Below are 16,662 nucleotides of genomic sequence, written 5' to 3' on the forward strand. Positions count from 1 at the left end.
GTCTAAATATTATGTTTTCATTGATTAAAATAGGAAGATGATAGTGTTTCAACGTCTAAGATAATCAGAATTTGTATTTGTTGGTTTTGAAAAAGAGACATTAATCCCTTTTATCTCAACAATGAAAGCAATGAGACTTTTAAATAGTGGATGTACAAGATATATGATAAATATAATTTATACTATAGTGGATCCAAAGGTAAAGCCAAAAGATATGCCAATTATAAAAGGATTCTTTTGTGTTTCAAAAGAACCCTCCTAGACTACCGGATATGGAGATTGAGTTTATCATAGACTTAAATGCCGGATACTGAACCTATTTCCAAAGTACCTTATATAATGACTCCATTAAAACCGGAGTTAAAGATATAATTATAGGAGATCCTTGATAAATGGTTCATTCGCCCTAGTTTTTCAAGAAGCACCAATCCTATTTATAAAGAAAAAGAATGTTACAATGTATAGACCATAAAGAATTAAATAAGATGATTATTAAGAACAAATACTCACTCTTTAGGATTCTTCTACTGGTCTCCTTGGTCTTCATGAACCTAGGATCCCAAGAAAAAAAAAAAAAAATAGCATATCAAGAAAGAAAGATAAGCATGCATCTCCATTACAAAGAAGAGAACACTAATCTGTGGAATATATCTCTTTATTTGTTGTATTTAATGGCTGCTTTAGGTTTTTAGGCCACAGGGAATAGTTGCTTTCAAATGTATAGTAGATCAAAAGATGGCTTCTATGGATCTATTTGGATCCGGAAGGCAATACATGAATGCCCATATGTCCTATATATGGATATCTCTGCAAAGAATATTGTTCTCTTTTCTGTTGCACTTGCCTAAGAAAAATAACCTCCGCTGGCATCGTCCTCATTGGGGTTTGCTCCACATTTTCTTCTGTTCGTCGAAGCTGCCAATCACAGCAGACTGCCGCTTGTCACCTAATAAATCTGCAAACACATTGTAGTATGCTTCACTATCAAAAGAATCTAATATGTTGACCGATTTCCCACATTTATCTACTGTAATCTGCCCATCCTGGCTCAGATTTCCAGTTAAAACCCTGATGGGTTTTATTTGCATGACTGGGTTTAGCTTAGAATGATCAACCAAGAAAACTGCACCCAGGAGTTCCCCTAGAAATATTTCCTGCAGAACAAGAAAAACTGGAAACAGTAAGCATTGATACAGAAACAAGAATAACATGCACTCTTCAGAGGCAATATACACTTGCAATGCCAACAGGTGCAAGAACACTACCATATGATGGTACTGTTTTGGTTGCTTCCGCTGCAACTGGTACAGCAACGACAGCAATTGATGTGCAAAAGTTGATTCAGGAGTTTTCTCTGCAAGTTGCAAAGTTTGCAGGATCCTCTCGAAGGAAATCACCTTCTGCTGAGCATTGAGAGGAATAAGTGTGATCGTCAGGTTCGACTCCATAACCATCTTTGCAGCTAAAGGGTCAAGGAACATGTTGAACTCAGCATATTTGTTTGTGGGAACACTGAAGACATTTCCTGCCTTGTCTTTCCCGTCAATGACTTGCCCACCAACTACATAAACATTCTGCAATCGATGCAAACTCAACACAGTTTGATTTGCTTGACATTATACAAAGCTAATGTTATGACCATCAGGATGACGTATTCATCTGACCTGGATGACCTTGTTTCCGCTCTTATCCACATCGAGGATGCTGGCTAAGTTAGTAAGAGGTCCACTCGTCAGCACAGTGATCTTACTATGCCTTGGCCGCAGTGACTTTGAGATGGACTGCCAAACTTGCAGAGCTGATGCCTGTCCGAGTGCACGGCGATCATCGTTTCTTGGAGCTCCAAACTGCACGGCGGATTTCTCAGCTGTATACCTGGAGAAATGGTGAAGCTGATGCATTTATCTCGTTGATGGGTGATGTAAAATGTTTCCTTGATCTCCAAAAGTGAGTGACTGCAAGCTACCTCCTGGGACTCCGAGGCAACGTACGAGCGAGCCCAAAGAGCGTATCGGAGTCGAGAAGCCCACCACTGCCGTGAGGAACAGCCTTGACGTATTTGCAGCCAAGCGTCGGAGTTCCTAACGCATTGACGTGGCCCAGACCAACAGGGATGTCATCACGCCCCATCATGTGCAGTATATCATACACGACGTCTATTGTTGCAGCAGTTGCCCAGCCGTTGCCGCTCACCAATATTCCCTGTGATTGAAACAACAGAAGCTGTAAGAGAAGTCATCGGATCATACAATGAATGGATCTTGATCTAAAATATTTATCTAATCCAAAATAGTTATCTGATTGCGTTGTTTTATGACATACGGTATTGTATTGAGCACAGTGAAGGAAATCTGAATGACTATTCATGGATGAGACATATCATCAAGGATGCCATAAGAGAAAGATTGTAATATCCTAATATTACTTTTGGAAGAAGCATGAGTTGGTTTATAAGATAACTAAGAGAATAATCCCATACTGGTTGATAAATATCGAGACCGTGAGAAAGTGATGATATATATCAAGTTTCTGATCGTCTCAACTTGTCAGCGTCTTCCTACTTGGGTGGGAAGATTTGTCATTCATGTTGTTTTTAGCATCATAATTGAAGGGTCAACTGATTGAAGCACCAGAGAAAATTGGGACCTCAACACAACTACAAATAGGGTTTCAACAGCTATACCTTGAGGTCTATCATCTCCAGAGGAGCTTTGAGCAGATATATTAGTGCAAGGAAGTCCCCAGCACTCATGTCCATGTCAAATATGACAGGCCTTCCCCTTGTCTGGTTTGCAAAATTTGGCTTGTACAAAATCTCTCTGTAATAAGGGAACTGTGTGGTAAGGTTGAAACGCCCGGATTGGTGATGGAGATTAAGGACCTGCATCTCACAATGATATATAGCTGTTACTGTCCTGTATACTTACATGAAGAAAGTAATCTGCAATACATGGAATTTTCTGAACATTTACATACAAATAAAAGCTAAAGTGATTGACTTTTAGTAACACAGACAAGGAATATATATATCCACAAAGTGGTGCACTTCACGTGAACAATCCAACACTTACATCCAGAAAACTCTTGAAGAATTGCCTGTTCATTGGGCTGTGAACATCTCGATTAGGTCTTGCTCTCTGTGCAACCAGTACTTGAACTGCTTCTGAGTTAGATACTTCCTTGGTGTATCCGTCCTGTATGACACATCCCATCTTAAATTACTACCACTAGTTAAGTTGCAGTAGTACATTGGGTGGAATGCCGCTCTCAGTTTTACATAGTAATTACTGTAACTATAGTTCTGAACAAAGCCAAGCATACCGTCACATCCTGTGCAATTGTCTAGTTGATAAAAATGGACACGTATTTGATTTTTCTGGCAAATCTTACAAGCATCCAATGTAATGAAGAAGACTTGATTCTATCAATTTGCCAATTCATGGACAGTTTCATATTAAAGATTCAATACACAGACAAAGTGGATGTTGATGAGTACCTGGCATTTCCCTTTGTCACCTCCCTTCACAAAGCAGAACGGATCCTGCGGTCCAGTTTGAACATGGCCACTGTGCACTCCGGCTGTCTGCAGATTAAACTTGGGGACGGCGCGTCCATCGAACAAAGGGTTTGAGCCGTCGTTTACACCGTAAGGTTCGTTCGAAGTAACTACTGTTATGTTGAGATACTCCATCTCTGCAAATTCGTTTTCGCCAAGATAGCTATCAGCATGCTGCATGATCGATATGGCTACACCAGAAAGAAACGAGTCCCACATGAAATAGCTCTGCGGACAGAATCCAATCGAAATGACAAGACTCTTGTCAATCATCAGAAACAAGTGCCAGCTAGCTGGTACTGACACTGCATGCCAAAGATGCATGTGGAGCTTACTGTGTAAAACTGATCGCCGAACCAGGTATCACGGGCAAGCTCAAGAGATCTGAAGCAGTATTGTGCCTCGAGTGTCAATTGCTGTTGCTCGAATGCATCGAAGAACTCCCTACTTACGGGGATACTATTGGTTGCGTCAAGTGGGACGAGGATAACTGGAATCCCAGAATGGAGGACCTGCATATGCCTCAATGCGGGAAATATTAGGTGCCATAATGTATCCATGTTAATGCATGCGGTGTACGCTATCATTGCACCTGGTATGCGGCAAAAGGATCTGCAAACATATTGAACTCTGCATACGGATTGCTGGTGTACGCTGTGAACAGGTTCCCGCGGTCACCACACTGCCGAGGCTTGCAATAAGGGTTGGCTGCATCCGGTGGGCAACAGCCTGTGGGGTTCTTTGATCTCACACCACCGCCCATGCTGTAGATGTGTTCGATATTTGTCTTCAGATGTGGATTAGTCATGAGAAATAGAGCAACGTTTGTGTGAGATCCAATCACAAACAAAGTGGTGCGGCCGGCAGATACAGTATCAATCATCACTTGTTGAGCTGTGGGCTGCTGAAGAGGAATGTATCTCCTTTCACCCTGGTCACCACCATGGAACATTGTGAGCCATCCCTCCTACCTTTGTAAGGGTTGATGGATAGGAGTGGATTTTGTACCTGAGGAAGGAAGCTCCTTCTCAAGCCGTAGTTAGTGTTGATATCTAATCTCCCACAAACACCCACCGGAATAGCCTGTCGATAACGGCAATCACCTGCTGTGGACAAGCCCTGGGGGATCGACTTACCATTAGTACCTGGAGCTCAACACTCGGGACATGTATGCTTGCACAAGTCACAAGCATCAGAACCATCGATAACTGTCCGAATTCAGAACGAAACTAAGCAAAATAGTCAACATTAGAAACCAAGGTTTTGCTTCCACCAACGTGTAACAGAGGTTTCAAATAATGGTAATAGTGTGCTAGATGAGAGATGGTCTCTGTGTCTTTCCCCAGGCCCATATCCTTCGTCCCACTCCAGCATTTCAGATCCCGATCCCTGTCAACTACCCTTAGATTAGTCTCCGGATCCTATTCTGTTTTATCCTTTAGACCTACTTCTAATTGATAGCAGCTAAAATTTTCTTGCGGAAAATTCTCACAGTACAATTGAGTAAACTTCTTACAGTAAATAGAGAGCACAAGTTGAAAATCATGTCATTGCTATCGTTATCGTAGAATTCAATTGAGTCACGAATTTGACATCGACTTCGCCTCTATTCCTACCGTTGAATCTCGTATTTTGATGATGAAACCACTTTATATATGTTTATAATTTAAATTATATTTTGAGTGATGCAGATCTACTCGATCAGGATTAGACAGTTAACGCAAGAGGAATTGACGTTGCGCCGGAGGAGATCACGTCAGGATATTGGACGACAGAAGGCTTCGGACTTCGGGCATCGGGACAAGGAAAGCGAAATTGCACCAAGGATATCGGGGTTGCGGAGGTCAACTGTCGATTGGGCAACAAGCCGCAAGAGAGGACGATGCGCTAAAGAATCGGACGAAGCGCTAGCCAATAACGTGCCGGGCAACATAATGTCAATTCGCGTTGTAATAATTGTCTAGATCGGAGTAGAGTTTTGGCTTATGTGTGCAGGATTAACTACGATAATGATGAAGACATAAAGCGAAACAAAGTGTCGGAGTCAAGCGCAAAGGATTTGTTGCGAGTTCAAGAGTTCGACGGAAGTCCGAAGGTTTGTCGGGAATGCTGCCGGAACTAGCCAAGAATGAGTAGGGAGCTTGCCGAAGGTTTTTTCGGAAGCTCGCCAAAAGGTTCGTTGGAAGTTCGCGGAGCTCGCCGAGAAAGATCGGAGCTTGCCGAAGAAGCTCGTTGGAACTCGCTAAGATCAAATCGTGAAGTCTAGGAGCTTGCCAGGAGTCCGCAGAATGGTTTCCGAGAGTTTATCGGAAGACCGTCGGAAGTTCGTCGAAAGCTCGCCGAAAGAAGTCTTGACTTACGAACTTTGTAATAGCTTAGAAAATGTCTTTAAATTCGTAGTTAGCACGTTAATTAGGGTTAGGATTATGTGTTAATCCTATAACCCAAGTAGGGGCCAATTGGGCTCGAGTTCGGACTGGTTTGGGTCAAGTTTGGAGCCCAACCAGTGAGCTGAATTGGCCTAGGCGGTGGCACCGCCAGCCACTGTCAGTGTCAGAAACTGACAGGCGGTGGCACCGCCAGCATCGGGAACCCAAAGAGAATTCAAATTTTGGAGCCCAAATTTGAATCCTCTTGAGGCCTATAAATACCCCTCAAATCTCAGTTGAGATGACAACTTTTTTAGAAGCAATTGATTGAGAGAAAAGTCTTAGAAGAGTCTTTGCTAGTCTTGTTTTCAATTTGCTAGTGTTCACCTCCTTCTTTCTTGCTGAAAATCTGTAAGAGAGTGAACCGCTTGTAAAAGTTGTAAGAAGGGTATTTACCCTTCCCTTTCAAGAGATTTGCTAGTGGAAGATGGGAGCCTCATCGAAGAGGGGCCTCGCAAGTGGATGTAGGTCACTTGACCGAACCACTTCAAAAACGACGTAATCTCTGGTTTGTATTTCATTACTGCTATTTACATTACTACAAACCTTCTTACTTGCTTTATTTCATCATTACCTTTGCTGCACAACTTTGCGAATACGCTTTCAAGTTAAGTACTTCCGATTCCGATTTTTATCGTACAAAAGATTTGTTGAAACCAACGTTTTAATCCGCTGCACTAATTCACCCCCCCCTCTTAGTGCCGTTCCGATCCTAACACCTACAATATATTATAATAATATCGGAGCTACTTATGCGTCAATCTAATATTATATTCACACATAAAATATATTGTCATCGACTTTCACTTCGTGCAACTAGTAGACTCACTCACAAAGCCTCTCGCATTCAAACTATTTTCATCGTATCGGTCCAAGATCGACAACTTTGATAATAACACCATTTTGTAGGGGCATGATAGCAGCTAAGATTTCCCCAATTATGCATGAGGAAATCTAGCTGCACTGTTGAGGAAAATCCTCCCCCCTAACCTATATAAATAGAAAGCACATATCAAACACAATACATCTTTATCTGATTTATTCTCTTCACTAATGCCCCCAAATTCTGTCCCTAATTGGCGAGACCCCTTCGTAGACCAGTGGTGACTCCTCCTAGGATAACCTAGGAATTCCTTCGTAGAGGGAGATTAGAGGCCTATCCCAGACTCGAAATACAAACTCAACAAAATTCAATATAGTTCTAAACTCTCCATTGTGATAGATCCAATTGATATTCTTATGGCTAGTTAGTTTTGTAGTCACGCTCCTTCCTTGACCTGATTAGATGGAAACTATCTAGGTTTTAAGGTTTTTCTTTTGAATTTTAAATTATCGACCTCAGACCTTAAGGTTGGAATTTTTTGTTTTAAGTTTGAATCAGAACCATGGGCATTCCCTTCCCTTGTTTCCCTATTCGACTAACTTTCAACCGCTTAGGGGACATATCACTACTGCCCCAGTGAATATAGTTCCACTAGTATTCCTATTAAGTTCTAGAATCTGAAAATTCTTTGTCAACATTGTTGTTGTTGTTTTTAGAAAGTCTATCAAGATTAATAATAAGGTTATGTTGTCGGGGCATTCATGCCAAGTTTGATAGAATTTGTGTCGTTATGGACTTTGGTAAGCCCTCACCCCAAGGTTTTGGTTGAGGAAAAATACCCAATTTGAATGTTTGGCTATATTATATATTTTGGGTGTGGCATAATAGGTGACAAAGTTAGGAAACAAAGTTGTATCCAACATAAGATTATTGAATCCTAAATTTTGATGATGAAATCAATTGAAAAGTTTGATAAACTAATATGATTTTGAAATAAATAATACAGGAAATACTTTAATCACGAATTCGGATCACTGAATGATCAAATGTGAATCGGATGTTGTGCCATAAGATTGTTGTGTCAGAATTGGACATTAATGAAAAGGATTGGTCGACATGTCAAGATTGAATATTGTGTTAGAAGATTTGATGTTGTGAAAATATCGACATATCAATGGAATAGGCAATATGTCAAAGGATATGCTGATGTATTGAAGATTTAGACGATGTGCTAAAAGATCGAACGATATAATGGAAGAGTAGACAATATATTAAAATCTTTGAAGATATGTTTGATGAGTGGTTGATAAGTAAGGTTTTGATCAAGGTCATTTTGGGTCGATATTGGGTTAAAATAAAACCCACTTGTCATGAAAGCTATTCGGCTTAAAGTAGGATCGAATTGGGCCTGTTAGATAGCTAAACCAATGGCCTAAATCAAGCTTGGATAATGTCACCACTAGGCCAAGGCGATGATACCACCTGAGTCAATCGATAAGCATAAACCATGCTTTATTAACATTTCCAAGGTGACGGTGGTACCATCAAAGTCACAAGTCGCAATGGTAGTATTACTTAGTGTCAACGGTAGTACCACCCATATCCTGAAATTTCATAGATTTAATTTTTTTTTTTTAAGTCTTTTGAGGTCTATAAATATCTCACTCAAGCTTGGTTAATGAAACATTCATTCTTAACTTTATGAAGTATTGTAACTCTCTTTTTGGATATTGTTTGAGTCTCTTCCTTCCTCTTAAGTTTAGTGGTGATACTAAATACTAGAAGGCAAGAGATATGTAAAAAAAAAAAAGTAAGTGTAAAGGTCCTTTCCTAAGCTCGAAAAAGAAGAAATGTTATAAAAGGTTATTAATCTTCACTCGTTAGAAGTAAGATCAATAGTAAAAGCTGATGACCTCGAGAGATGAGGAATCAAGAGTGAACGTAGGTCAAAAAGTCCAAACAACTATAAATTATTCTTCTCTTGCTTATGACTTTTGTTCGTGATATCTTATTATCAATTACTCTACTCACACTCCATATTTGGTTGATCATATTTTTTATATATGTTTTTTCTTGATATAATTTTAAAATCAATTAAAATTTACTATAGTACTAATTCATCTCCCTCTTAGCATAATTAAGATCCTAACAATTAGAATCTTAATAATTCTTTCAGTTGGATTAACACCAAAGAGAGATTTAATAACTTTTTCATACAATAAAAATGATTACTCTATCATACACCCTTGTATGTTCAATGAAACAGACTATATCTATTGAAAAATTAAAATAAGAATTTTCTTACTTTCTATGGATAATGATTTATGAATATTATCAAGTTTTGTTTTTTAAAATCTACTAAACCATTGGGTGAATTGAATAATTTTGAAACAAGTATTTTCTTTGACTGTTAAAACTATGAATACATTATTTTGTTCTTTAGACAAATAAATTTAATCGAGTTTTCACTTGTGACATTGCATATGATATATAACATATCCTTAAAGTCATAAATGAAGGAACTAATAAAGTAAACTAATCTAAAATTATTTTTTTTATTCATAGTTATTAGTTATTTAAAATGAAGCTAAGTAAATTGGTATGTACTTGGTGAGCGAGATTTTGTCAATGGAATCCTTAATATGTACACTCATTTTACATATATTGCCAATGAATTGAAAGCATTAGTAAGCAAGCCTTTAAGGTCTTTTTCTAAGGGTTGAGATTCAAAGAAAATAGCAATCCAAGAAGCCAAAGTTTAAATAACCTTCTTCTTGAAAAACTTATAGGATCTTTAATAACCTATGAAATAATAAAAAAGCTCATGATAAAGAATAAGAAAACCTACTAAAGAGAAAAAAAAAAAGTATTGCTTTCAAATCCAAAGAAAATTACTCGAAAGAAAGAGCAAGTGATAATGATGAAGAAATGACGCTTCCTATAAAAGATTTAAAAATTTTATGAGTATAAACAGGATAAATTAAGCATGAAGAGAAAGTAAGACTAAAAGTGAACCTAAGAAAGATATAATTATATATTATAAATACAAAAAAAGCAAAGGCATTTCAAAAATAAATATCCACAATTGAAGAATAAATCATCATCATTAAAAAAATATATATTTAATACAACATGCGGTGAATCAAGTGAGTTAAAAGTGAAAAAAAATTAATTAATAAAGAATCAGTGACAAATTATGCCTTATCTTTCATATGATAAACTACTTAAAGTATTTTATAACTTATACGATGAACTTAATAAGATTAATAAAAAATATAGTTCATTGAAAAAGAATCATGCTTTACTTACTAATTTGATACACTAAAAAATATTCATGACAAGTGTAGCTCAAAAATTTTTATTCCTTGCATTAAATGTGAAAACTTAGAATTATCTCATATTTAACTTAAAAAGAAATTATTTCAAAAATCAATAGATTTGCATACTTTAGAAAATATAAAAAACTTACTTTTCATGAATGAAAAATTAAAAAATTACTTGAAAGATTCAACTAATAGCAATGATATAATAGAAATAGTTAAAAATATTTTTTTTTATGATAAACATTGAAAATTTTTGAAGTAGGAAATAAGTCCTTTGATATGATTCTTACTAAGGTATTGCATTTAGAAAAAAAAGGAGTTGGTTTTACACAAAATAGCAGCATGTATCATAAACTAACCAATTTATAAAATGACCTATATTGTATACTCATACATCTTCTAGAATTGAAAATATTTTTTATAAAACTTTTGATCACTTTGTTTATTTTTGTTATCCAAAAAAAAGTTACAAAATATATTTGGGTTCCCAAAGCAACTGTTTTAAATCCAAAATATAAAGGCAAAAAAGATAATTCTAACATTAAAGGACCAAAGTTAAATAAGTACCAAAATCAATCCTTTCTTAAGTCAAAGCTAAGAGCACAAGAAAACACTTTGAAAATGGATGCTCAATATATATGATTGAAGATCCTATATATATCTCAAAGATCATTAGCCAAAATGAAAGATGTATAACTTTCGATGAGAACTACAAAGAAAAATACATGAACATGCAAAAATCAATTATATTGTGTAGAGATTTCTCTAAGTATATTCACCAAAAATATTAACAATACATCATTAAAAGGCTTGTTAGTTCATACAACATAAATAATTTGATTATAAAAAGTAATATATACTTGTCGTAGACAAATATAATAAATATTTCTAAGATCCATTTTTCATTAAATGCGAGAACAAATTATTTTATCAAGTTTTACAAATATTTTAAAAAATATTCCGATGTTGCTAATATTGATTTTGATGACCGACGGCGATCGAAAGAGGATTCATCATTTAATAAATTAGATATTTACCTAATTGTATGATTAGTCATACAGTTAGTGTGATTGCGATAGGTAAATGTACATGTATGAATTGAAAAGGTTAAGAGTTTCTTGGTACCTGTTCGATCAGAGGAAGATAGCCACCAACATCTGCAAGTATGGTACCATCATCTAATATTCCACCATCACCTCCAACTCCGACATAAATGTCATCTCTGCCCATCATGTAAAGAATATCGTATACATGATTGACAGCATGCGCAGCATCTGTCCATGCATTGGCACTAATCGTAACAGCCTGAAATGAAGCATATCATGTTTCTTATTCTTCTTAGATAACAAGTAGGCAAGCCTAATATCAAAATTGGAGAACAGTAGTCGCAATACCAACATAGACAAGTGGGAGTGACTCGTTGCTTTAACAATGTTAAGAGTGACACGGAATTATCATAGTTTAACTTGAGCTTTCCCTTAGCTACAATCCATACAATATAATAAATGCAGGGGGATGGATATTGGTGAACGTAAAAATACAAAGTGCAGGTTTTGTGTTAAGAATCTGCTTTTGACCATGTCCAAAAGTATAGAATGATAGCATTCTCGAGCACATCACCAACAGGAGAAGCATCTTCTCTTTTTGTTTTCTGCGAAAGAACCGGAACAAAACCTTCACCTGCCAAAACACACAAGGAACACCAAGAAAAAACCTTCAACAGGATGGCAAAGTGCTTCTCCGATGTTGATGCTGTCACCTGACTTCTATTTTGTTCGTTTGGGGGAATGCGAATGCAAGCTATTACTGGAGATAAACCAGTCATTCGGATCGAACCTTACGTTTTACTGAACAGTATACCCAGAGAAGAAGAAACCAAGAACAGTCCAAAATGAGCACTGGAATCAGCAAATCACTAGTCGTACCTTGAGGTCGAACTGGGATCGGCTCTGCTTCAACAGGTACACGAGTGCGAAGAAATCGTCGGTATCCATGTCGGTATCGAGGAGAATCCGGCGAGGCTTCGCTTGCACCGGACAGGACTTCCGACCAAGGCAGATGCCCATCAGCACAAGAAACAAAAATAGCACTCTTCTGTCCATATTCTCTTCCTCTCTCTCCCTCACTACAAAGCATGCAGAAGAATCACATCAGACCAAGCCGGTTAACAGAGACTGACAAGTTTCGATAACCCATGAACGTGAACACGGAGAGAAGGATAGCTTACACAGAGAAAAGAGGGTTGGTGAGGGGGCGGGGAGGGGGGGAGAGAAGGCACTAGCTAGTACGCATACTATGAAAGAGCCATGTATCTAAGCGATGAGGAAATCGCATCGGATGTGTACGAATGCGCCTTCTCATGAGATCCACAATTATATCATATCCCGCCGCACTCATGTGGATTGCATTGGCAAACCTGCGTCTTGGAGCTAGAAAACATGTCAGTCTCAGGCTTACACTGTCCCTGTCAACTTAGCCGCCTTGCTCACTGAACAAGTGTTTAGCCCAAAATGTTCCTGAGGGAAGCTACGGACTCAGCGTTGACTTTTAACTTCCATGGAGGAGGGAGGAAGCATTTGGTCGGCAGCATCCACACCAAAGGTCCTGTTTGACATTGTTATCCTGCTAGTGCGAGAGTGAAAGTATCTGTTGATGCATGCTGAGAAGATTTTGTCGTCCGCTTGCCCATTTACATGTTGCCATGTCATTTGCTTCAACAGCTAATAATGGCAAATACATTAACTAGCGTCTTCCCTCTGATGAACGTACATGTCCTCTGCTTTGTGTATTCTCAGTCATAATAGAAGTCAAAAGTTGATTGTTATTATATACTATGCGCATGTCAGTTTCGGATCGGTGCAGCAATTTTGATTCGATCGCTGATAGAATTAAAATGGGTTAGGCTTGATAAGTATTTTTAAAAGATTCTAATTATCTAAAAATAGCTTTAAATTTTAATTAAGGATTCAAGTAGAAAGAGTCCTTGGAGGATTAGAATTCTATTCCTATTAATAGAGTCTCAAGATCTTTATTGGAGGGAGAGGTAAATACTTAAGCGTTTATTTCTAATGGATCTAGAAAGAGTTGAGAGAAAAATTCTTTGAATTTATGTAAAAGGATATAGAAGGGAAGTCGAGCTTAAACAAAGATATAAAGGGTCTTGTAATTGCTCTTAGATATAGGTAAGTAGTTGCATCTTGTATCGAATTTTTAAGTATATTCTTTATTTACTGATCTCTACAATTTTCTTTTGTTTTGAAAGTTTCCTCTCCCTCTATGATATCATAATTTAAAAGATTATTGATATTTCTATTGGTGTTTCTACTAGTTTTGTTGTGAAGAAATTTGATGAAAGAAATAATTTGATGAAAGGCAATTTTATGGAGATGATATTGTGTGAGAATGATATAGGTGGAAGAAGTTTTATTGTCTCATGCTACTAAGAAAAAGAATAAATTTGATAATATAGTGTGGCATAGTTACTTAGGGTGGAGATCGATAAAGAAATTTTTTTGATATATATGAGTAGATATCAGCATGCCAAGTGGAGATGAGATCAAAAGTTAGATCTCTGGATGTTGTTCCAAAGAATACAAACATCAAATTATTCAAAAAACAAAAAACAAAAGACTAGTGAATGCTCTGTCGTAATTGATAGCGATGGAGATATCATCACAATCTTACATGTGTTACTTTGCACTTAGAATGATTATTTTGACTAAGCTAAGTCTAGGTGATAATTTGATAGTAAAGATCAAAATATTTTGATGATGAAGTGGTTAGATGTGACTTATTTTCGAGATAAAAGAACCTAATTTATTTGAGTCTTTTAGATAAATACAAGATTAAAGATGAAATTCTAATATTTGGGTCCTAGAAAATTTATACCATCTCTCTAAAAGAAGTACACTTAAAAGGCTACAAGGAGAGAGATTTCTCTTCCGCCATTCATTTGGTTCCATGGCAGGTTTATTTAGATTTTAGAGAAGTCCTAATTAAATTTTTTAGTGGATTAGGATTTAGATTTTAGAGAAGTCCTAATTAATTTTTTTAGTGGATTAGGATTTAGATTAAGATTAAGATTAAGGATTCAAGAAGGAAGAATAGGGTTTATTCCTTTGGTAAGAGAGAGATGTAAGACATTTAGGGTAGCTGGTTTTTCGCTTAAGAGAAAAATTCTTGAGTTAAAGGATATGGTTTTTTTTTTTTTTCCTATAGATAGAAAATTGTCATGCATCCATTTTTCTTTATTTATTGGTATCTATTATTATTTTTTTTTTTTAAATTTTTCTTACAAAATGCACCATTGTATTTCTTACTGAATAAATGAACAGTTATGATAACTGGAAATCACTTGTGGATGATTTTTGTTCGTTTCATGAAGTTCAGGGTTTATATTTCCTTCATTAAACACCTTGTGATAATTGTTTCCAAAAAATATGAAACTTGATTCAAACTACATTATTCAAAAAATAAAAAGATAATGCAGATAAAGTGCTGAAATAAGTTAAATTGTTCTTTGACCACTTAGTTCATTGTTTTCTTTAATAAGAGAAGACCTCCAATAAAACATAACGAAAGCCGAAAGCCAAAAGCAATGAGCATAGATTCTTTGAAATTATCTTTTTATGCAGTCCAACTTTCAACTCCGTGGATGCTTCCTTTGATCTTTCTTTAAGTTCGTCATTATCCCTTCCATTTAGGCGGCTGATGACCACTCGCTCTTCCACTAGAAAGAGGAGTTGTTGGATCGCTTTTGGCATACAACAACAAGACTCTGCCCACTCGTCAGTTGTTCACACATTGGAGACAGAAGCAGCAGTAAATTTCTCCTTCTTTTGGAGTGAAGCCATGTTCATAAACAATAAACCATATAACCATTTGACCTAATCTCCTCTTTTTGTTTTCGTTTGCCTTTGTAATCTTGAGAGCATTTCAAAGTCTCTAAGAACTTTTGGGGTCCAGGCATCGTGAAGGATTCCCAGAGCCAAAGGCCACGCTGAGTTGTTCTGTGATTCCTATTCCTCAACCCACCAATTAAAATATTTTTTTCTTCCTACAACATTTAGCAACAATGTGTTAGGGGCACCCACTTAAGTCCATTTAGAACCGGTCGATGGGACCATGAGAGGCTTTGGACCTCTCTGCTACATCGCCGAAGCCCAACCTCAACATGGATATTAGGGTCAAAGAGGTAAATGAGGTGCTATCAAACAAGTTAATCATGTCAGGTTTTTCGTTAACCACTTGACAACAGCATCATGGCCACATCATAAACAATGTGATCTCAAAAGGTTCCACGGGTAGCAGCAACACGTTACATGCAATACCGGATATTATCATTGTTTTTGCTACTGACGAAATACTAGCAACACCGCTCAAAGAGAACCAGGTAAATTTTAGAAAAACTTAATTATCAGCAGCATGCTAAGCGTATATACAATACTGCCTGTATATACAATAACTAGAACTACGACAGACTTCTGGTATAGAAATTCACAGAGAGACCAGAAACCAAAAAAATGAAAAACAGCTCCAACAATCCCATTTTGTCCATCACCTACCTACAAGTTGACTTGTGTAGGTTCTTCTGGATTCATTTTAATGACTTGAGTCAGAACCAGGGGTGCCATGTTGGATCCATCATGCATAGGTTCCTCGGTTCCAAGGCTGCTTCCACCAGATCTGTGACACCTCTTTGTACAGATTGCGGGGGGTCAGTAGTGTTATCATCCTAAAACAAAAAAGATATAATTTGTCAGAAAATGCCGTAATCTGGGAGTGCGAGAGCTAACATAACACAGCATTTTCTAACCTTGCGCAGCCAAAAGCATATACTACCAGATCAAATCTAATCATAATAGCCTAACAATTTTTTTTGAACCAGCCATTGACAAATAAACTAGAAAAGTATACGCCTTACATAAAAGGTTCCATAACCAGTGTAGCAACACACATTACAACAATGATTATGTGCATATATCAGTTCTATATACTCTGGATATTCCCGTGGCAGCAGTGTAGCCTTGAGCTTTATTGGAGTATGCAACACTAGGAACATGTTTTAAGGATTAGGCCATGCATTGAAATCCAGCCTCAAGTACCCATCTTTAAATCATTGTCTTCCCACATTCTCATAATTTAAATGCATCAAAATTATTCCCAGAAGCAAATAATTTTAAATAGCTACTAAGGAAAGCAAACAGCAGGGACTTAAGGAACATACCTCTTCAGGAAAACACTGTGGTGCTATTGCTTTAATACGTACAATCACATGGTCAACATTGGTTGTCACCTTCTGCTCCAAATCCAGTGGGTTGATCCCCCCTGCAGCGACTGGCACTGGAGGAATTCCTAGCGGCCTTCTCCATGACCATGACAGCAGTTCATCTCGGAAAAACATGGCAAGATGATGCCATATATGCTGGCTTTGCTGGACCAAGTAAATATATTAGTACATACTTGGTAAAGACAAGGAGATGAACACAACACGAGCCATCAAATATATAATTGATAAATAAATCGGTAACA

The 16,662-nt window shown here is 37.2% G+C and overlaps 2 protein-coding genes across 2 annotated transcripts in view; both read right to left on the reverse strand.

The window, feature by feature from the left end:
- Positions 1-689: 689 nt before the first annotated feature.
- LOC135673985 (nucleoside hydrolase 3-like) lies at positions 690-12,197 on the reverse strand. The gene is made up of 12 exons (XM_065183391.1): positions 12,057-12,197; positions 11,257-11,436; positions 4,565-4,675; positions 4,149-4,487; positions 3,892-4,068; positions 3,497-3,784; positions 3,072-3,194; positions 2,684-2,881; positions 1,967-2,202; positions 1,665-1,875; positions 1,266-1,574; positions 690-1,154 (listed from the first exon to the last, which is right to left on the reverse strand). Exons 1-12 carry the CDS (start codon positions 12,195-12,197, stop codon positions 876-878), a joined length of 2,592 nt encoding a protein of 863 aa, XP_065039463.1. The 3' UTR covers positions 690-875.
- A 3,315-nt stretch (positions 12,198-15,512) lies between these two features.
- LOC135674403 (uncharacterized) overlaps positions 15,513-16,662 on the reverse strand; it is a 40,950-nt gene continuing 39,800 nt past the window's right edge. Inside the window, exons 35-36 of the mRNA XM_065184213.1 lie at positions 16,358-16,564; positions 15,513-15,865 (exon numbers count right to left, since the gene is read on the reverse strand). Coding sequence (XP_065040285.1) covers positions 15,746-15,865; positions 16,358-16,564 — 327 coding nt within the window. The 3' untranslated portion in view covers positions 15,513-15,745. The remainder of the gene's footprint in view (positions 15,866-16,357; positions 16,565-16,662) is intronic.

Source organism: Musa acuminata, chromosome BXJ1-5, assembly GCF_036884655.1.
Source record: "Musa acuminata AAA Group cultivar baxijiao chromosome BXJ1-5, Cavendish_Baxijiao_AAA, whole genome shotgun sequence".
In the NCBI taxonomy this organism is placed as follows: Eukaryota; Viridiplantae; Streptophyta; class Magnoliopsida; order Zingiberales; family Musaceae; genus Musa; species Musa acuminata.

Bases quoted from the DNA above. Each gene is read 5' to 3' on its own strand.
- LOC135673985 (XM_065183391.1), bottom strand. From the start codon at position 12,197: ATGGGCATCTGCCTTGGTCGGAAGTCCTGTCCGGTGCAAGCGAAGCCT. The intron at 4,488-4,564 runs GTACAAAATCCA...GGTGGTGACCAG, and splicing joins GAAGGAGCTTCCTTCCTCAG to GGTGAAAGGAGATACATTCC. The intron at 2,203-2,683 runs GTATAGCTGTTG...TTTCAATCACAG, and splicing joins TGGAGATGATAGACCTCAAG to GGAATATTGGTGAGCGGCAA.